The sequence below is a fragment of the Arachis hypogaea genome, chromosome 9 (assembly GCF_003086295.3).
Source record: "Arachis hypogaea cultivar Tifrunner chromosome 9, arahy.Tifrunner.gnm2.J5K5, whole genome shotgun sequence".
In the NCBI taxonomy this organism is placed as follows: domain Eukaryota; kingdom Viridiplantae; phylum Streptophyta; class Magnoliopsida; order Fabales; family Fabaceae; genus Arachis; species Arachis hypogaea.
Genome location: NC_092044.1, coordinates 7,399,891 through 7,422,139, shown reverse-complemented (window position 1 = coordinate 7,422,139; position 22,249 = coordinate 7,399,891). Strand labels below are relative to the sequence as shown.

At 37.9% G+C, this 22,249-nt stretch overlaps 1 protein-coding gene across 1 annotated transcript; it reads right to left on the bottom strand.

Moving 5' to 3' along the window:
* Positions 1 to 3,125: 3,125 nt before the first annotated feature.
* LOC112710183 (probable phospholipid-transporting ATPase 4) lies at positions 3,126 to 10,817 on the bottom strand. Its single transcript, XM_025762321.3, has 10 exons — positions 10,572 to 10,817; positions 8,554 to 10,353; positions 7,303 to 7,413; positions 6,943 to 7,219; positions 6,115 to 6,297; positions 5,781 to 5,990; positions 5,562 to 5,687; positions 5,072 to 5,170; positions 4,804 to 4,995; positions 3,126 to 3,956 (listed from the first exon to the last, which is right to left on the bottom strand). Exons 2-10 carry the CDS (start codon positions 10,308 to 10,310, stop codon positions 3,261 to 3,263), a joined length of 3,651 nt encoding a protein of 1,216 aa, XP_025618106.1. The 5' UTR covers positions 10,311 to 10,353; positions 10,572 to 10,817; the 3' UTR covers positions 3,126 to 3,260.
* Positions 10,818 to 22,249: the final 11,432 nt, after the last annotated feature.

The following is a 22,249-nucleotide window of genomic DNA, read 5'->3' as shown; positions in this document are numbered from 1 at the left end:
AATCGTATAGTATTTTTTATTGTAACGTCTAATAACTTGCTTTTAAAAAATAAAAAACTAAATATTTAAAATTTATTAAATATTATCTTCACAATTTCTATAAGATTCACCTTATTAAATAAATCTTCGGAAAATTTATTAGCTAAAACTTCTTATTCTATCTTTTAAATTTTATTTCATGACCAACACAGTAATTACGTAGAATTGTAGATAGGTTTTTCATTTCATATACTTCTAAAATCTCTTACTTTATCTTTAAAGGGAAAATTATGATCTACATAATAGAAGAGTTTATGGTATATATTCACACTAACAATTTTATTAGCATTAATTTAATCCTTAAACACACTAAGATAGCATTCAAACTTTCAGTCATCAAAGTTGCCTTCTGTTTAATATTATATGGGTAGTTCTAACACTTAAGTTGATTGGATCCAAAAAAATTAAAATTTTTTGAGTGGATTAACATAATAGATTGCGTATACAAAATTATCTCTAAAATAATGATCAAAAGTATAAGATCGGTGATGCCAGATTTAATAGGGACGATTTCGAGCGCATTTGTGAAGAATTAGAAAATACATGATGGAGCACTTATTATTTGCAAAACAGTATAATGGTTAAAGATGAGAAAGAAAAAAGCGACAATCATTAAATTAGACTTTCAGAAGGCTTATGATTGAATAAAATGGAGTTTTGTGAATATTATGTTACAGAAGATGGGCTTTGATTGGAGGTGGAGGGAATGAGTGAAAGAGTGTGTTGGTACTGCTTCTATGTCAATTCTAATAAATGGCTCACCATCTAAACCATTTAAGATAGAGGGGGGTTTGAGACAAGTTAATTCATTGTCTTCTTTTTTGTTTGTTCTTGTTGTTGATGTTCTGCATAGGATGTTAGGGGAGGCAGTCAGAATAGACGTATTTCGCTTTTGCTGGTTGACAAGGATAATATAGAATTGTCACATCTCCAGTTTGCAGATGACACTATATTATTTTGTTCACTGGAGGAGGAGACCATCAAAAACTATGTCAGGTTGCTAAGATGTTTTGAGGTGATGTCGGGGTTAAGTATCAACTTCGATAAATCAAGTTTAATCCTCCTAATCAATTGTGATCAGCAGTGGACTTATAACATGTGCAACTAGTTGGGATGTAAGGAGGCTAACCTTCCAATAAGATATCTTGGCATTTCTATAAGAGCGAACCCAAGATTGATCAGGACTTGAAAACCGATAATTGATAAAGTGGAGGAGAAACTTAGCTTATGGAAGGCAAAAGTGCTCAATAAAGCGGGTAAGTTATTAGTCCTTTTTAAATCTGTGTTGAATAGTTTGTCGGTGTACTATTTGAGCAAATATAAGATGCTGAAGTCCGTGGCAAAAAAGTTGATTTCATTGCAGCGAAAGTTCTTATGAAGTAAGGAGGAAGGTAGAAATGGATTGGCACTGGTTAAGTAGAAAGTGCTTCAGGCTCCTAAAAAGTTGGGTGGGTTGGGGTGGGGGATACCGTGGTTAGGAACACAACACTCCTCTTCAAGTGGTGGTGGCGTTTCTCAAAAGAGAAGTGTCCATTATGGAAGAAGGTTGTATGCTCTTGTTATAATTTGAACCCCAATGTGATGTTATGAGCTCAGACTTTGCTTAGTAGAAGGGATCCATGGAAGGATATCTGTCAGCTGCAATTCAAGGATAGTAATGTGAGAGAAAAGATGATTGCTGAGTTGTTTATGGAAGTGGGTGATGGAAGGAGAACTCGTTTTTTGGAAGATGTCTGGTTACAAAGTGGTTCGCTAAAAATGAGTTTTTCGAGACTCTTCTCTATTTCAAACCAAAGAGGATCTGCCATAGGGGATTGTGGGTTTTGGGATGGGTTAGAACGGATTTAAAACTTTCAGTAGAGGTAAGAGTTATACCAATGGGAGTTGGATTTAATGGATCAATTACATGAGATTTTAAGACCTGTAAAGCTAGCATATGTACACAAGATAGAGTTGTATGGAAGTTTGATAAGGAAGACATTTTTTCAACTAATTTTTTTGTGCAGATGATGCAGTCAGAAACAATCCTGTAGGATATCACCAGTTATAGTTTTATTAGAACTATATGAAAACAGGTTTGATTCCACCACAAGTGGCGTTATTTATTTGGTTTGCTTTAATAGGAAGAGTTAATACTAAAGAAATTTGCATAGGCTGGGAATTATTAAACATGGTGATAACATGTGCGTATTGTGTACAAAAGACGTTGAACATATTTACCACTTGTTTTTTGGTTGTGAGTTTATTTGGCAAGTATGGTGTGAATGGTTATTTAACTTTGGGAGATTGTGGTTTGCTCTGGGTTCATGAAAGAACACTTTGAGAGTTAGACATGTGTTGTTAACAGAAAAGAGGAGCGCAACAAATGGCTCATCTATCTACTTCTTTGCCGTTAGTTGGAATATTTGGCTAGAAAGGAACGGACGGATCTTTAATAACAAAGAAGTGGGTGTAGAAGAGATTTTTCAAAACTCTTTGTCCAGCTATAGAGAGTGGAGTAGCTTGGATCTCTTTGGTTGTTGATAGCTATGCCGAAAATAACACTACGAATAATTTCTGTTTATTTATTTGTTGGATGTTAATTTTGAGACTTAGTTTTTTATTGCTCTATTTTATTGTGTTGAGTTCGTTTGTTTAAAAAAAAAATATATAATTATAAAAATTAATTTACTAAATAGACAAATTTACTAACTACAATTGACATACTTACCCACCATCCAAATATAATTTTAATTAGTTGACCTAAAAAAAACTAAATTTGCTTACTAACGAGAGTTTTTTAATAATTAATAATTGCGTGACAAATTAATCAATCTTTAAAATTAACTCATTTTCTAAAATTACTATTCATGTCATCCAGAAATAATAGTGGTTTAATTTTAAAACAATTTTTGACCTATTAAATAAAAAACTGGTATTTACAACAGTATAAACCTACTGTTAAAAAAGTTATATATATCAACTTAATTTGAAAACTAGGATTGTTGTAAATTTAGCTTCCATTTTCCAACACCTAACTACTTTAGATTTAAAAAAAAAAAAAAAAAGAAGTAACCTTCTAGCTAGTAAGCAAAACAAGACAAAACTTGGGACAATGATCTCCATCCTCTTAATCAATTGGTTCATCCCAGTTTGACAAATCACTTGTATATATAAACAGTTAGAATGGCTTAATAAATAGTCCCAAGATAAACCCTAAAAAAAAGTTACCCAAAATTGTGTTACAATAAGGAGGGTGATTGGGTTGTTGAACTGGTAAGGGTAGAATGTTGTTGTTGTTGCTGTTGCTTTATATGTAACTTTTCTTTAATCTGTCTTATCTTAGCATCAACTCTTGCAGTGAATCCAATCTTTGTCTCTTGTTTAGCCTTAGATCTCTCCCTCTTCCACATGTGTCTATCTTCAATATCCTTCTTGTAGTACTTAATCTCTTGTATAATATGATGATCCATGGGATTGAAACATCTTTGGATAGCTATGTGAGTTAGATATGGAAGGAAGCAAGAAACTGATATCAAGAACGTTGCTATCCAATAAATGGGTGCAGGTCCAAGAGATTCAACCAATATTTTATAGGCATTCTTGGAGTATGTTGGTGAAAGGGCACCATATAAGAAGAGGAAGATGTACCAAGTGGCTATGCTTCCCCAAACAAACACATGTTGAACCCATGTGAAGTGGCTCATTGTTAGGGCAATTTGGCAGTTCACGGCCCAAATGATGCTGCTGAACATTGAGGTGCCCACGGCGGCCATATCGGCGGTTTGACCGTCGGACCGGAATGCTTGGTCGTAGAAGATTATGATGTTAAAGAAAAAGATGGTTATTGAGGAGTAAACACCGTTGGCCATCCATCCCAGTATTCTATACCAATCAAAGAATAAATTTGTTGGTCCTTGCTGATACAGTGCAGGAAACTACAAATAAACAGCAACAAGAAGTTAAACAACTCATCAATAATAAGTGGTTAGGGTATTCTCATCAATGAATTTAAAATTTTAGTACAATACAAAGTAGACTTTTAGTATAGAACAACTTCAGGAAACCAACACTATATTAGGTGAATATTGTTCGTATCATTGATGTGAAATTAATAGTTGAGAGATATTATAATAATTTAATTAAATATATTAAATTATTTAATTTAATTAATATATAATTTTATATAATTATCTAAAGATAACTATATATAAATTTTTATTATATTATAATAATTAATTTTAATCAATATTATAATTGATTTCTAAACAAGTTTTGTATAAACTAAAGATGAGCTTTTATTGATTTTAAATTTTGATGTATGTTTCTTCTAATTATATTTTAAATATTTTTATTTTTAATATTCAAATGTTTTTTTTATATTAAATGTTGGTTGTAGTATTGAGTGGTAATATTAGTTTTTAAAATTTTTCTTTAGTATAATAAAAAATAGATCCATGTGATTTTTAGAATTGAAAATAAAAAAATCCTTGCATAAATAAATGTATTAGATATAAAATTAAGTTTATTAAGTAAAGAGTACTATATTTATTGTTATTTAGACATGTATGTTTTTTATTTATTATATTGTATATTAATAGTTCATGTTAAAATAAAATTTAGAGAATTTTTTTTATTTTTCTTAATTTTTTTATTTTTAATAGTAAATTAATTTTTAAAAAACTGCAATTTTTTTAGCATATTAACATTTGCATGTTTTTACTTAACATACTACTTTTTTAGGAAAAATCATTTGTGAAAAAATTTCAGAAAAGATAGATAAACCTGTAAGCAAACTTCTGATGGAACATCTTGTTCTAAAACTCCAAGTGAAATGACAGGCAAGGATGTTAGAACAACGTTGAACAATATCATGTACCAGTCATCATAAACTGATTGACCAGAGAAGCTTGTAAAGGCCTCAAAATAGAATATGGTTAGTCCAAATGCTATGTTCTTGTAGAAGAAATAACATATCTGCATGCATAACAATTAACAAGTTAGTTCAGATTTGTGAGAATAATGATGAAAATGAATGTTGTTAATAAATTACCATTTGTGCAATTCTCTTATAACACCAGTGTCCATGGACCACGAGAAGTCTCTCTAAAAACCGAAACTGGGCAATAGCGAAGTCACTAGCCATCACCGCCTGAAATCAAGTTATATGAGCCAACAAGTTTGATATTTATTTTTTGTCTTAGGTCTTAGATTTGTAGAGGAGGAAGTACAGGGATTTAATGGAGTATCTGTACAATGTATACAATGGGAATATAGGGATGTTCGATTCAGTAGAATATCATATGTTTATTATCTCAAGTATTCGGATAGTTATTCTGAATAGTATGGGTGTATTATGTTTAAGAAATTAGTAGTCGTAGATGTTCATTTTTTAACTCATATTAAGCCAAATAAATAACTCATTGTACACATTGTACAAATATTCCATTGACTCCCTAGCGTGATTCTTTGTAGAATGAGAGGCCCATGTTACACTGAAAATTGAACAATATTTTGAAGCGTTTAAAGTTATTATAATTAACCTGCATCCCTTCAACCCCACTGATTCCAACACCAATATCTGCTTCTTGAATCATGCCAACATCATTTGCACCATCACCTATTGCTAGTGTGGTCTTCTTGGTTCCTTCTTTCACTAACCTTGTTACCTGAGGACCAAAGCTTATGAAATTAATAATTAAGTAATGACTTTAATTAATTTATGAAAATAAAAGATTAAATGAATTTAGGTACATACATACCAATGCCTTTTGCTTGGGAGAGACACGACAGCATATGACTGATGCACAATCAACGGCCAATGCAAGGAATAGGCGCTTCATATCATCTTCTAAAGCATAGGTCAAAGTTTTTCCATCAATAATTAATGCAAATGCAGCATGAGGATCCTTCTCTAGCTTTATCATTTGTGATGCATTCGTAATTTGGTTCAAAATGTTATCTTTGATGGCCTGCGTGCGTCAAATTAAAGAACTAGGCCTATCTTCATCAGATGAAACCCTTAAGTCCCTTAAAAAGAGACGAAATTAAAACTCTTTATCTAAATTGGAAACAAAAAAAATAAAGCTAAGGTACCTCTTTGGTGCTATCACTGGCCGGCATTGCATCTAAATTAGGAATAGTTATACAGATCTGCTTCATGCCCTGTCGTAGCAAACTGCATGCAAATCCAATGTTGATTGCTGTTTCCATTTTATCCCCTGTCAATACCCAGATCTTAAGCCCTGCCTGGGCAAGTTTGTCAATGCACTGGGGAACCTAAGAAATTAAAACAAAAACACTTGAACTTGGATGAAAATTATTTGAAGCCAATATATATTAGAATTTTAGTATATTAAAAATTAACTATCAAATTAATCACTTAACTGTCTTTGTTTATCGAGAAATAGTATATTTTGTGTCTATGCTAATAGGAAGAATACAGAGACACTAATAAAGGATACAACTTATTTTTTAGTTTTTTTTCTTTCATTATTTTTTTAATTTTTTATAATTATATATTTTTATTCTCAAATTTTTTGAATAAAAAAATAGAATAAATTAAATTTTCATAATTTATTTTAATTTATCATCAAATAGGATATAAAAACATAAAATTTTGTGTCTCTATTCATTAGGTCTTATTCTCAGTATCTTATCTTATCTTATTCTCAGAAACAAACATAGTCTTGTATAATATAATATATATGTTACAATATAAAATACACATTAAAATAAATAAAATAACACATATATTATATACATATATAGTAATTAATTTGGTAAATAATTTAGTGTGTACATAATTTTTTATAATTTTAATTATTATTATAAATATAATCTAATTTAATAATCATAAAAAATTATATTAGTAAAATGAATATAGAATATTTTAGATAATTTAAATGAGTATTGAATTAGTACCCCTTTTTGGAGCTTATCTTCCACAGCTGTAGCTCCAACAAGAATCAAGTCTTTTTCCATCATCTCTGAAACGCGCTCAAGTGTTGCTTCTCTGTCAACGCCAACAGAAGTTTTAGCTTTCTGAAACTCATTGTTCCAAGCAGAGTATTCTTCCTCATCAAGCCTTTTATAAGACAAGGCTAGTGTTCGCAACCCGGCTTCTCCATATTCATTTAAATGTCTAGTTGTAGACTCCAAATACTTTTTTCCATTCTTTGCCAAACGATCAAATATGATACTACATAAAACAATTCATCTCATCACGACTAAAAGAATAATATTAGAAAGGAATAACATGCATAACATGCTCTATAAGCTAACCTGTCAGCCCCCTTACACATAAGAATAATGTTTCCTTCTTCATCTCTCACAATCACTGACATACGTTTTCTTTTACTTGAGAAATCAAGCAAATTCAAGAGTTTAAATTCTCTGCAACAAAAAAAAAAAAAAAACTTGTTAAAAGAAATTATAGAAAGAGATCAATTAATGTTTTAATTATTAACTATTAATATTTAAGTGAAGTCTCAGTTTTTTTTTTAAATAGCATATTATTATCTTAAAAGATTTTAAATAAATCTAATATTGTTCCAATATTAAATATAGGTGAAATACTTAATATCGCTAGGGTTTATAGTAAAAATATTATTAATTAAATAATTTGCTCTCTTAGTATGAGTAAATTTTTCATTGTTGTGATTTTAAAAAGTAAGAGAAAACTTAATAATATTTATGTTAGAAAATATTAAAGTTTATTTAATGAATAAATAGGTAGACAAGAAGACCAACCTAGTAATAACAAGTTGAGAATACTTGCTTAGTTAATTACATTTTTTATTGTATATGTTAGAATTTAGAGTTTTTAGTTGTTTAGTTTATTACGTTAAAATAACATTTGAGAATAAAAAAAATATTTAAAATAATTGAATAAGATTAAATATAATAAATATGTAATTATAAATATTAAATTAATAAAATAATTTTAAATTATGTTATTTAACATTATCAATTATATTTAAGTAAAGTATATTTTTTATTCTTAAGTTATATTTTTTTTAAAAATATTTTTAATATTTAATTTTATTCAATTTGTTTTCTAATATTTTTTATTCATTCAATTGTATTCTTAATATTTTCGATTTATTTCAAAACTATAAACGTTTTTAATTTTATCCCCAACATTTTAGGTGATTAGTTAACTTTTAAAGATAATTTTGATACAAATAAAAAATATTAGGGATAAAATTAAATAAAATTAAATGGTGAGAGTATTTTTTAAAAAATTATAAATGTTATAGACAAAAATCATATTTTATCTAGTTATATTTTTATAATCTAGTTAATTTTATATAAAATTAATAATCAAAACTGTTAGATAATAATTTAATCAAATATATCATATTATTTAATGACACATAAGTTTTTACCATTTTTACTGTTAAGTATCTCTTCTGTAATTAAGGCACAAACAATATTAAATCCATTTAAATTTTTTTGAGGCAAAAATATCAAAGTGTTGTAAACAGAAAAGAGAGACAATAATGTTGAAGAACACTAGAGATACTGACTCACCTTTCAACGACTTGTCCAGGATTAGTATATTTTTCACGTATGAAAACACTTGACTGAGTCCTTCTACAAAACTCAAACCCAAATTCTCTTGCTGCAGCAAGAAAAGCACCTTCATCAGGTGACTCCGCTTCATATGTAAAACTCCCAGTTACTTCATTATAATCAGGAATGGCGGTATGACAAACCGCCAATATTCGAAAAAACAACAAAAGGTCATCCACGTTAGCCTCTTTCACCCAGTTTCCATTCATCAAACGATCATCCTCAAAACCAAACCCTTTTATTGGAGGCCTTTTTGAACCGCCACTCTCTGAACTACTATAATTCTCATTAACATCACTCTCCTCTCCATCTTTGTCAACCTCCGATGCCATTTGTTTCGCCGCAGCGACTTCAACATCGCTTGCACGAACACCGTACGCAACACCAGCAATGGAGCATTTCAAAAAGTCCATCTGGTTGCATGTCAACGTTCCAGTTTTATCAGAAAGAATGGTGTCAACTTGACCCAACTCTTCATTCAAATTCGAAGTTCTTGCATCAGCTGCAGTCCCAGTTTCTTCATCATACATGTGAATATCTTGGTTAATAAAGCTTGCTTGTAAAACCTTCACAATCTCAATCGAAACATAAAGCGAGATTGGAATCAAGTATCCATAGAGAATCAGTGCAGTTACCAAATGACTCAACCCAGCCAATCCAAGCTTCTGTGGATCATACTGAACTTCAATATTATCAGGCCTCAAGAACCACCAGTTCGGTGCCTTGTACTTCGTCTTTATCATGAACCCTACGGAACTCACAACCGATATGATAACAAGAACAGCGAAGAGAATGTATATGATTAAATCCATCTTTTTTTCAATGGTGCTTCTTTTCGAAGGAGAACGTGTTGAATTCTGCATCACTTTCGTGTCATGACCAGTGAAAATCACAACTCCATAAATGTGATCAGTGTTTCTAAGCTTAGAATCACGGAGCAGAATTTGACTCGGATCAAGAGGATAAACCTGTCGTTCATAATCAAAGTTCCCAACGAAAGTGTATAAACTCGGATTCGGATCTTCACCTTGAATCGTTCCAGTAAAATCCTTAAAAGTTTCATCACTGTCAAGACCCAAGGTAGCTTCCAAAGATCTTTTCACCTTTAGATTCGTTTCGCCATCTAAATTCATTGTCTCAACGTAACAAATCCCATCCTCATAGCTTGATGACAAGAAAAGAAGATCCGCAGGGAAGAATTCATCTTTTTCTACTTTAACAACATCACCAACCCTAATATCCTTCCATGCCTTGGGTTCAAAAACACCGTTTCCGGTATGGTGATTCACTTTCCGGTTATTAACCGTGACATCCTGAAGGAACCTTCTAGAATCTTCCAATGCTTCCTTGGCCATACTAAGCCCCACTACAAACGCCAAAGGCGCGATCATGCTTATTGGGCTAAAGGGAGAGATTGGGAAGACAGAGAGAAGTGCCGCTAAAAGAAAGTAAATGTTAGCGACCCTTCTGAATTGTTCAAAGAGTGCGGTTGGAAGAAACGTGATAACATTGTATTTGGTTGTAGAAATGTTGTTCTTGCAATAGTAAGGGGGTTTGATTTCATGAAGGTGTGGTTGGTTGCAATGCACGGTGCGTGTGTATCCCGCGCCGTGAAGCGCGTGAGGTTGGTCATCTTCTGTTGCACGGTTTCCGAGACATGCAAACGTGTAAAGTGCGCTTCTTCGAAGCCGTTCTCTTATTCTCTTGTGTGCCATTTACCCAAATAATGAACACGCCCGCTCTATTCCCAATTAAAGCCTGACATATAAAGGGGAAGAAATAACAAAGAAAAAAGTAATAATGTTTAAGAATTGATATATGAGACAAATTCATTGTAAAAGCATAAGAATGACGTCAAAAATGATAGATAATATTAAAATAAAATTCATTGTAACATTATTCCAATATGATGAAAAACAGAAAGATCTCATACACGAAAATGAGGGAAACTTGATAAATAAAAAAAGCGAGCGCACCAAATGGGAGTTGGCTTATTCATGTCAAGGAACGTATCCATAATCCATGCAAACTAAGAAATATGGCCAGGGTTTTACGATGAAAGAGAAAGAAAGAGACTCTGCGCACTGTCTCTTTCTTCTCTCTGGGTCTCTGTCTCTGTCTGTATCTTTGTTTTCTTCCTTTTTTTCTCTGTTTTCCTTAATTTCTCAGATGGCAGCAAGTTTCTGGGCCTCCTTTCTCTTCTCTATGACGTTTATCTTTTCTTTCTTTTGTCTCTCTGAACATTGCAACTATTTTTGTTTTCTGATTGTTACAAATTTTAACACCTTATTTGGGTTGTGTTTTGAAAACTCTAGAATCTAAAAACACGTGTTGTTCTCTTAATTAGTTTGGGACTCGCATTGTCCTACGTGACAGCTCCCTAAACTGAGTACTACCAGCAGGTGAAACTAAATAACTAAAATAACCGAGATAACGAACTAACTAAATATTAAAGGACTAACTAACGGAAATATTTTGTTGGAGTTGTGTATTGACTTTTAAGAGGGCACCTTTATTTATAAATTTAATATTTTTTATATTATTTTATCAAATAAGTTATTATGTATTCATGTATTATACAACTAATTTAGTAGTTGATTTTTTATATACACATAATATAGTTAATTATTTATTATTAATTATTTTTAAAAAGAGTCCTCATAATAAAAAATAATAATTCTGAATGTATAAGATTTAATTTTTATAATTTTTATCACTATTATAAATATCATTTATACTAAATCTAATTTCAATTTATAAAAAATATATTAAGTAATTTTTTATTGACAAACTTCATAGACTTATCAAAACCTTTTATTGAAAAATAAATTTTTTACCTTCTTAATTAACCTAATGTTTAATTAATAAAAGGGAATTAATAATTAGCCATGTTTCACTGGCTGCCCATACGGCCGTAAAATTGATTCAAGTGATATTGACAATGATTAATTGATTATTAGCGAAGATAAAGGCTCAAATAAAGACGTTTAAAATATTATTAAATGAAAATATTTAATGTTATTTATTGAATAAATGATCACACATTAAATTTTTAACAAATGACATAAACTAAAAATATTTATCTTTATTAAAAAGTAGGACCTGATAATATTCCGATTGAGGTTTGGAAGAGTCTTGGAAAAAAAGGTATCAACTGGTTAACCAAGCTTTTTAATGAGATTTTAGGGTCAAAGAAGATGCCTGATGAGTGGAGAAAGAGCACCTTGGTACCTATCTATAAGAATAAGGGGATATACAAAGTTGCGAAAACTATAGAGGGATTAAGCTTATGAGTCATACTATGAAGTTATGGGAAAGGGTGATAGAACGGAGGTTGAGAAAAGAGACACAAGTAACAGAGAACCAATTTGGATTTATGCCAAGCAGATCTACCACTGAAGCAATATACCTATTAAGAAGGATGATGGAGAGGTATCGTAGTAATAAAAGGGATCTACATATGGTGTTTATTGATTTGGAAAAAGCGTATGATAGGGTACTGTTACGGTGGGTAACCGGAGATTAATAGAACAGATGGCGTGGGATGGCCCAATTGTCCGAAAGATGGTGAGCTCCGAGTTGGTTGCACTCTGGAGCCTCCTTCCGACTTGCACACGTGGGTGAGTGGGGGGTGGTACCTGTAAAGACACTCCGATGCCTAAGTTAGCAAGAGTGTGAGCAGGTCTAGAGAGTATTGGGCTTAGAGATACCTGAGGGGTGTCAGTGTATTTATAATGGTGAGCCAATAACCACCGTTGGAGTAGTGCCGTATCTTTAGGGTGCTAACCGCCCCCATTATCTTGGGGAGGTTAAGATATGGCTTTATGAAGCGGTTAGAGAGATTTTAGGGGCGGTTACTCATTTGAATGAGTGTTTATCTGCCAGCTAATCTCACATCCGACTTCTTCAGACCAAGTCGTGGTTGATACCGACTTCTTACGTGGAGGTCGGTACTTAGCTAGGCTTAATCCTTCAGATTAGGCCCTTTAGTTGGACCTGGGCCTTTGTCGTTGGGCCAGGGTATGAACAGTGCCCCTACTTGAGCCCAAGTTTTTCTTTAAAGTTTGGGTTCAAGTATTTAATCTCGGGTTCGTAGCCGACTTATTTGGAGGAAACGTGGGTCTTATAAACCGACGTGATTTCGCGACCTTTTGTTTCTGACAGTTACGTCATTTCAAGCGTCGTGTCCGTTGGGGAAGCATTGAGGGCTTTGGTAACGGTGCAATCTCATTAATGACTGCTCCGCTTTTACCATTATGCCCCTTGGCGTGTTTATAAATACTTTCCCTCTCTTTCACTTTTCCGTTTCTGCAATCTTTCAAACTTCTTCTTTCCTTGCTCGTGCTGTATTCTTGTGCTCGAAGATTTCTGCTCTTTCCAACCTCCACCTTTCGGATAAAGGTTAGTTTTATTTCTTTCACATCATGCCTTATGTTTGCATGTGTTTGTTTTGTGGGTGAAGAGGTTGGTCTGTAGATTCTGGCTTCGTATCTTTCCTCTTTAGGGACCGTGTTTTTTGATTTTCCTTTTCTTTTTTCCTTTTGTAGGTTTCTGCCACCTTTCTTTATATAAAAAAATGGCTTCCGTAGATGTTCTTTCTCAGTGGGTTGATGTTACAGTCCTTGGGGAGGAACCCCTGGTCGATGCTGAGTTTATCACTCATCTTCGTACTCATCACCGGCTTTGTACTTCGGAGGAGGACGAGCCAAAATATGAGTTGATAATCCCAGGTCCGGAAGACCGGGTTTGTTTTGGGAGAGTTAATGAGGCGGCCCCTCATTTTTTCTTTATGTATGAATGTATGATCACCCGTTTGGGTGTTTTTCTTCCTTTCTCGGATTTCGAAATGTCTGTTTTGCGCCACTGTCGAGTTGTCCCTACTCAACTTCACCCCAATTCTTGGGGTTTTTTGAAGATCTATCAGTTTATTAGTCACGCTCTGGACTTTTCGACCTCTTTGAGGATTTTCTTCTTTCTTTTTCATATGACTAAGCCCTTTAGTGGGCTAAACAACAAACAGCAATGGGTATCCTTCCGAGCCATACAAGGTCGGAGGATTTTCACCCTTTTTGACGAATCCTTCCATGACTTCAAAAACTATTTTTTCAAAGTGCAAGCTGTAGAGGGTCACCACCCCTTCTTCCTTGATGAGCACTCTTCCCCTCGCTTTCCCCTTTATTGGCTGGAGGCCTCCCCTTGTGAAAAGTATGGTCTAGATGACCTAGACGAGGTGGAGGCGGCCATTGTAGGGTTTTTCCGAGAAGCGTGGGGGAGGGCCCCATACTTGGATACTAGGAAAATCCTCCAAGGGACGCCGACTTTTGTTCGGTCTCAACTAGGTAGTGCATGCATCCCTCATTTCCGACTTGTTTCTGCCGACTTGAATTTTACCGACTTGTAACTTTTGCTAGTTGTCTCTCTTGTAGATATGGTGAAGAAGAATGCTCAGGAGTCTTACCAAAGAGTTCAAGAGGCTAAGGCGAAGTCCCGGGCTAGGTCCGGTGGTGCCAGAGCAATCACCTCTCCTCCTCCTCCTCCTCCTCCTCCTAAGAATGTAGGCACTCCCTCTCAACCCATTATAATTTCCTCTTCAACCTTGTCTCGGCCACTCCCTTCTGCCCAACTTCTTCCCGAGCCAGAGAAGAAGAAGCGCAAGACTTCAGAGTCTGGCTCTTCTTTGGATGGTGGGGTTAAGGCGGATGCTCTTGCATTCGTCCGAAAGAACATCTATCCTTATATAAGTATGGATGATGCTTCTGTTCGAAACCACCTCACCACTCTGGTCGAGGAGAGTTTTAGGGCGGCGGGAGTTTGTGGCAAACTTTTGGACATTTTTGAGAAGACTCCCCTCAGCTCTTTGGGGGCAACCTCGAAGGTTGAGGAGTTGGAGGGGAGGCTTCTTGCTTTTCAAAAACATGAGAGGGAGTTGAAGGAGGAGAGGGATAAATTGAGGGAGGAGAGAGATAGCCTCCGGGAGAAGGAGAGCCAGCTGCAGGCCCAATGTACTATGGAGGCGAACTTGAGGAAGGCAGCACAGGAGAGTTACCAAAGTTTATTTCGAGATATTGTGGCTGTGAGGAAGGATTTGCTGAATTCTCGGAACGCTTATGCCGAGTTGGAGGACTCTATTGCTGATGGCGCCGAGGAGTCTTGGAGAATTTTCCTGGAGCAAGTCAGCGTTATCGCTCCCGACTTGGATCTTTCTCCTTTACATCCTGATAAGGTAGTTATTGATGGCGCCATCGTGGATCCTCCTGTTCCCGAGGTTGTTTCCGAGTCAGAATTGAAGACTCGGGGACAGAGGATTATTGAGTCTCCTCCTCGTTCCAAAGATGCTCCGAGTTCTTCAGTCGTTCCTCCGCCTTTCTCTTCAGCTTCTCTTCCTGTTCCTGGTGGCGTTCCTCCTGGCTCTGGTGGTGGTGATCCGTCTACTCCTCTGAAAAGATGACTTTATTTTTTTATGGCTATATGGGGGCTCGGCCTGTGAGTCCCCCCTTTTTTAAACTTATTTATATGTTGTTTGGTGGTTGTTTGAACAATTTCTCTTGGCCTTTTAGGGCCGTAAACAAAATATTTCTGGCGAGTGCCCTTTTGAATAAGGGTGTAGAAAAATAAATGCCCTTTTTTGGATAAGGGTTCTAAGTTACCTTGTGCGTGTATGCTTTTCGATATTTCAAAACCCTCTTGATCTTTTTTCTGAAAACCTTTTTGTTGGCTTGCATTGTTTTGTCGAGCCTTTTCGTTCAAGGGCTTTTGTGCAGCCTCTAAACTTTTCTCAGGTTTTCCGATCTCTTTTGCTATCCTTTATACTCGACTTTGCTTTAGTGAGTTTTTATGACTTAGGTTATTTTTGTGATGCGTTTTTCATCTACTCGGAGTGTTTCCGAGTTTGTTTTACCCGGGTTCTCATTTCGACTTAGGAGTCGGATTGTTCCCGAGTTTCTTACGATCAACTTATATAACCTCTTTACGCTGACTTGTACCTCGTCGTTTTATCCTGACGACCATCTAGGTCGGTTCATGGGATTTTTACGTTTTGTCGAGCTTAAGTCGGCGCATTTCGTAGAAAGACTTAGAAAAATAAAGAAGGATATTATAAGAGATATTGTAAAATAAAAAGATCTTTATTTATTGGGGAGGTACCTTCTTGCTACTAAGGGTCTTGATAGCCTATTTTCCCTTAGCCTCTACTATGATGCCTCGTTAAAAACCCTTCTCCAGAAAAAACCATTTTGGGAAAAAAATCATGAAGTTGGGAAAAGAGTACATCAGGGAGTAGAGTTCGCTTTTAACTGTAGTACCTTTTCATATTACAAGCATGCCACGACCTTGGTAGCTCAGTGCCGTTCAGGTCGGTTACTTTATAATAACCCTTCCCTAGCACTTCCTTGATTTTGTATGGTCCCTTCCAATTTGCGGCGAGCTTTCCTTCTCCCGATTTGTTGACTCCAATGTCGTTTCTGATTAGGACCAAGTCATCCGGGGCAAATGTTCTTCGAATGACTTTCTTGTTGTACCTGGTAGTCATCCTTTGTTTCAATGCTGCTTCTCTTATCTGGGCGTCTTCTCGGACTTCGGGGAGCAAGTCGAGCTCCTCTTTGTGTCCCCGTACATTTCCGACCTCGTCGTGTAGAATTACCCTTGGGCTTTGCTCATTGATTTCTATCAGAATCATGGCTTCTACACCATAGACTAGTCGGAAAGGTGTTTCTCCTGTGGCGGATTGGGGGGTTGTCCTGTAAGCCCATAACACTTGAGGGAGCTCTTCAGCCCAAGCTCCCTTTGCTTCCTGTAGTCTTCTCTTTAGCCCTGCCAGTATGACTTTGTTGGCTGCCTCGGCTTGCCCATTGGCTTGTGGGTGTTCTACCGAGGTGAACTGATGTTTTATTTTCATACTGGCTACTAAGCTTCGGAAGGTAGCGTCGGTGAATTGGGTTCCGTTATCCATAGTAATGGAATAAGGTATCCCATATCTTGTGATGATATTTTTGTAAAGGAACCTGCGACTTCTTTGAGCGGTGATAGTAGCTAATGGTTCTGCTTCTATGCACTTTGTGAAGTAATCTATTCCCACGATCAAGTATTTGACTTGTCCTGGCGCTTGGGGAAAAGGGCCTAACAAATCCATTCCCCATTTTGCAAAAGGCCATGGAGAAGTGATACTAATGAGCTCCTCTGGGGGAGCTACGTGGAAATTTGCATGCATCTGGCACGGTTGACACTTTTTCACAAATTCTGTGGCCTCTTTTTGCAAGGTCGGCCAGTAGAATCCAGCTCGGATTACTTTTTTGGCTAGTGATCTCGCTCCGAGATGATTTCCGCAGATCCCGCTATGTACTTCCTCTAATACCTCGGTGGTTCTTGAAGTCGGTACGCACTTTAACAATGGTGTTGATATCCCTCTTCTGTAGAGGACATTTCTCACCAAGGTGTAATGTTGTGCTTCCCTTCGGATCTTTTTGGCTTCTCTCTCCTCCTTAGGGAGGATGTCGAATTTCAAGTATTCGACTAAGAAATTCATCCATCCGAGGTTTAAGCCGACTACCTCAAGTACCTCTTGCTTATCTTCTGTTTCTGCTATCGAGGGCTCTTGGAGGGTTTCTTGAATCAGGCTTCTGTTGCTTCCTCCTGGTTTGGTACTTGCTAACTTGGATAGGGCATCCGCTCTGCTGTTTAGATCCCGAGTTATGTGTTTGACCTCGGTTTCTGCAAAGCATCCAAGGTGTTCCAAAATTTTTTCCAAATACCTCTTCATATTAGGGTCCTTTGCCTGATATTCTCCACTTATTTGGGAGGTCACCACCTGCGAGTCGCTGTATATCATCACTTTTGTAGCACCGACTTCTTCTGCCAATTTTAGTCCGGCTATCAAGGCTTCATATTCTGCCTGATTATTGGAAGCCGGAAATTCAAATTTTAAGGAAACCTCTATTTGGGTTCCTCTTTCATCTACTAATATTATGCCTGCGCCGCTCCCTGTTTTGTTGGAGGATCCATCTACATAGAGTTCCCATGTAGTCGGCTTTTCCTCTTGGTCCCCTGCGTATTCTGCCACGAAGTCGGCAAGGCATTGGGCTTTAATTACTGTCCGAGTTTCATATCTCAGATCGAACTCGGAGAGCTCTATTGCCCATTGAACCATTCTCCCTGCAACATCCGTCTTTTGGAGGATTTGCTTCATAGGTTGGTTCGTACGGACTCTGATTGTGTGCGTTTGAAAGTAAGGTCGTAGCCTTCGTGAGGCTATCACTAAGGAGTAGGCAAACTTTTCTAGTTTGTGGTACCTTAGTTCAGGGCCTTGCAAGACCTTACTGATGAAGTAGACTGGGTGTTGTCCGACCTCGTCTTCCTTTATCAAGGCCGACGAGACAGCCTTGTTTGCTACGGATAAGTACAGAACGAGGTCTTGTCCTGGTACTGGTCGGGTTAGGATAGGAGGTTGGCTTAAAAACCTTTTGAACTCTTGGAACGCCTCCTCGCATTCCGAAGTCCATTCGAATGGGCATCCCTTTCTTAATAAGGAAAATAGTGGAAGGGACTTTAGTGCTGATCCTGCCAAAAATCTGGAGAGGGCTGCAAGTCGGCCATTGAGCTGCTGGACCTCTTTCAAACAAGTCGGGCTTTTCATTTCTAGGATGGCTCTACATTTATCGGGATTGGCCTCAATCCCTCTTTGTGTTAGCATAAATCCTAGAAATTTTCCTGCTTCCACTGCGAAGGCGCATTTTGCAGGATTTAGTCTCATCCCATGCGACCTTATAGTGTCAAAGACTTGTGAGAGGTCGGTTAAGAGGTCGACTTCATCCTTGGTTTTTACTAGCATGTCGTCGACGTATACTTCCATTAGGCTCCCCAGGTGGGGAGAAAACACTTTATTCATCAACCTTTGATATGTGGCTCCTGCATTCTTTAGTCCGAATGGCATGACCACGTAGCAATAGTTGGCTCTGGGTGTGATGAATGATGTTTTCTCCTGGTCGGGCTCGTACATTGGGATTTGGTTATATCCCGTGTAAGCGTCCATGAATGATAAGTATTGGTACCCCGAGCTGGAGTCCACCAGGGTATCAATACTTGGCAAGGGATAAGGGTCCTTAGGACATGCCTTATTTAAGTCGGTATAGTCGACGCACATTCTCCATTTACCATTTTGTTTTTTGACTAGCACTACATTGGCTAGCCATGTGGGGTACTTGACCTCTCTAATAAAGCCGGCTTCCAGGAGCGCCTGTACTTGCTCTTCTACTATTAGGGCTCGTTCCGTGCCGAGCTTGCGTCTTCTTTGTTGTACAGGTTGGGACCCTGGGTAAACCGAGAGCCTGTGGGACATGAGCTCGGGATCAATCTCGGGCATGTCGGAAGCCTTCCATGCGAAGAGGTCGGAATTAGCTCTTAGGAGTTCAACCAGCCCTTGTTTTAGGGTTTTCCCTAGGTTGGCTCCTATGTAAGTGTTTTTTCCTTCCTCCCCACCGACTTGAATCTCCTCGGTTTTTCCTCCCGGTTGAGGTCGCAGCTCTTCTCTGGCCCTTGCACCACCGAGCTCTATAGTGTGGACTTCTTTGCCCTTTCCTCTCAGATTTAGGCTTTCATTGTAGCATTTCCTTGCCAATTTTTGGTTTCCTCTCACCGTTGCTATTCCCGCTGCGGTCGGAAATTTCATGCAGAGGTGGGGAGTGGATACCACTGCTCCGAGCCGATTAAGGGTAGTCCTGCCAATTAAGGCATTATAGGCTGACCCTTCATCAATGACTATGAAGTCTATACTCAGAGTCTTTGATTTTTCCCCTTTTCCGAAAGTGGTGTGAAGGGGAAAAAATCCTAGTGGTTTTATCGGCGTGTTCCCTAATCCGTATAGGGTGTCGGGGTAGGCTCTTAACTCTTTTTCATCTAACCCTAGCTTGTCGAAAGCGGGCTTGAAAAGGATGTCCGCTGAGCTTCCTTGGTCTACTAGGGTTCTGTGGAGATGGGCATTGGCTAGGATCATAGTTATCACCACGGGATCGTCGTGCCCGGGGATTATCTCTTGCCCATCTTCTTTTATGAATGAGATGGTAGGAAGGTCGGGTGACTCCTCCCCGACCTGGTAGACTCTTTTGAGATGTCTTTTGCGAGAAGACTTGGTGAGTCCTCCTCCCGCAAATCCTCCTGAGATCATATGGATATGCCTCTCTGGGGTCTGTGGTGGTGGATCTCTTCTATCCATGTCATCTCGCTTTCTCTTTCCGTGACTGTCTGACCTTTCCATGAGATATCTATCAAGCCGACCTTCTCTAGCCAGCTTTTCTATCACATTCTTAAGGTCGTAACAGTCGTTGGTGGAGTGACCATATATTTTATGGTACTCACAGTAATCGCCGTGGCTCCCCCCTTTTTTATTTTTAATAAGTCTAGGGGGTGGCAGCCTTTCAGTGTGGCAAATCTCTCTGTATACATCCACTATAGAAGTTTTTAGAGGAGTATAAGAGTGATATTTTCTGGGCCTCTCGAGACCGAGTTCCTCTTTTTTCTTGGCTTCCCTTTCCCTCTCCTTAGTTGAGGGAGGGGGTCCAGGTCGCCAACTCAGGTCCCTTAATTTGGCATTCTCTTCCATATTGATGTACTTTTCAGCCCTTTCTTGTACATCACTTAGAGAAACGGGGTGCCTTTTAGATATAGACTGTGAGAAGGGACCTTCTCTGAGCCCATTGACTAACCCCATTATGACTGCCTCTGTGGGCAGGTCTTGGATCTCCAAACATGCTTTGTTGAACCTTTCCATATAGGCTCGTAAAGACTCTCCGACCTCCTGTTTTATTCCCAGGAGGCTCGGTGCATGTTTTACCTTATCCTTCTGAATTGAGAACCTCATCAAGAATTTTCTTGAGAGGTCTTCAAAGCTAGTGATCGATCTCGGGGGAAGGCTATCGAACCACTTCATCGCTGCTTTCGACAAAGTGGTCGGGAAAGCTTTGCATCGAGTAGCGTCGGAAGCATCAGCTAGATACATCCGACTTTTGAAGTTACTTAGATGATGCTTTGGATCCGTGGTTCCATCATAGAGGTCCATATCAGGGCTTTTGAAGTTTCTCGGAACTTTTGCCCTCATTATGTCCTCGCTGAAAGGATCTTCTCCGCCCGAGAGTTGTTCTTCTTGTTCGTCACGGGAGTTATGACTCTTGAGGGAGGATTCTAGCTGTAAGAGTTTTCTTTCTAACTCTTTTCGCCGCTCCATCTCCTCTTTGAGGTACTTTTCAGTTTTCTTTTTCTTCTCCCGCTCTTGCTCCAATTGTTCCAGGCGGCTGTGGACTAATCCCATCAGTTCAGCTACGTGGGATGGTCCGCCTTTTTCTGATTCGCGCCCATCTGAGGAATTCACCTTCGGGTTCTTCACTCCGGAGGTGCCTTCTCTATGTTGATTATTACCTTCCTGGTGTAGGGCTAGATCCGCATCGTTATTGCTCATGTCCAGATTCTCTTGTTCGGAATCCGTTTCGACATGGCCTTCTTCGTGGGATCTGTCCGCCATCAATGGATGATCTCTCGGGTCCCCGGCAACGGCGCCAATGTTACGGTGGGTAACCGGAGATTAATAGAACAGATGGCGTGGGATGGCCCAATTGTCCGAAAGATGGTGAGCTCCGAGTTGGTTGCACTCTGGAGCCTCCTTCCGACTTGCACACGTGGGTGAGTGGGGGGGTGGTACCTGCAAAGACACTCCGATGCCTAAGTTAGCAAGAGTGTGAGCAGGTCTAGAGAGTATTGGGCTTAGAGATACCTGAGGGGTGTCAGTGTATTTATAGTGGTGAGCCAATAACCACCGTTGGAGTAGTGCCGTATCTTTAGGGTGCTAACCGCCCCCATTATCTTGGGGAGGTTAAGATATGGCTTTATGAAGTGGTTAGAGAGATTTTAGGGGCGGTTACTCATTTGAATGAGTGTTTATCTGCCAGCTAATCTCACATCCGACTTCTTCAGACCAAGTCGTGGTTGATACCGACTTCTTACGTGGAGGTCGGTACTTAGCTAGGCTTAATCCTTCAGATTAGGCCTTTTAGTTGGACCTGGACCTTTGTCGTTGGGCCAGGGTATGAACAGGTACCAAGGGAGGTCTTATGGAAGGTTTTAGAAAAGAGGAGAATAAGGATCGCATATATTCGGGCAATTAAAGACATGTATGACGGGGCCACAACTAGTGTGAAGACTCAAGGTGGTGCGACAGAGGAATTTCCTATTGGTATAGGATTACACCAGGGATCATCCTTAAGTTCATACCTTTTCACATTAGTCTTGGAAGTACTCACAGAGCACATCCAAGAGCCTGTGCCATGGTGCATGCTTTTTGTCGATGATATCGTCCTTATGGGAGAGTCAAGAGAAGACCTAAATAAGAAGTTGGAGTTATGGAGAGAAGCTTTAGAAGTGTATGGTCTGCGCATAAGCCGTAGCAAGACGGAATATATGGAATGTAAGTTCAGTCTGAGAAGGGAAAACCCCAATATAGAGGTGAAGATTGGAGAAAACATCCTACGAAAAGTTAAAATTTTTAAGTATCTTGGGTGCATCATACAGGATAATGGAGAAATTGAACAGGATGTAAATCATAGGATCCAAGCAGGTTGGTCAAAATGGCGGAGTGCATCTGGTTTTATATGCGACAAAAAAGTGCCTTTAAAAC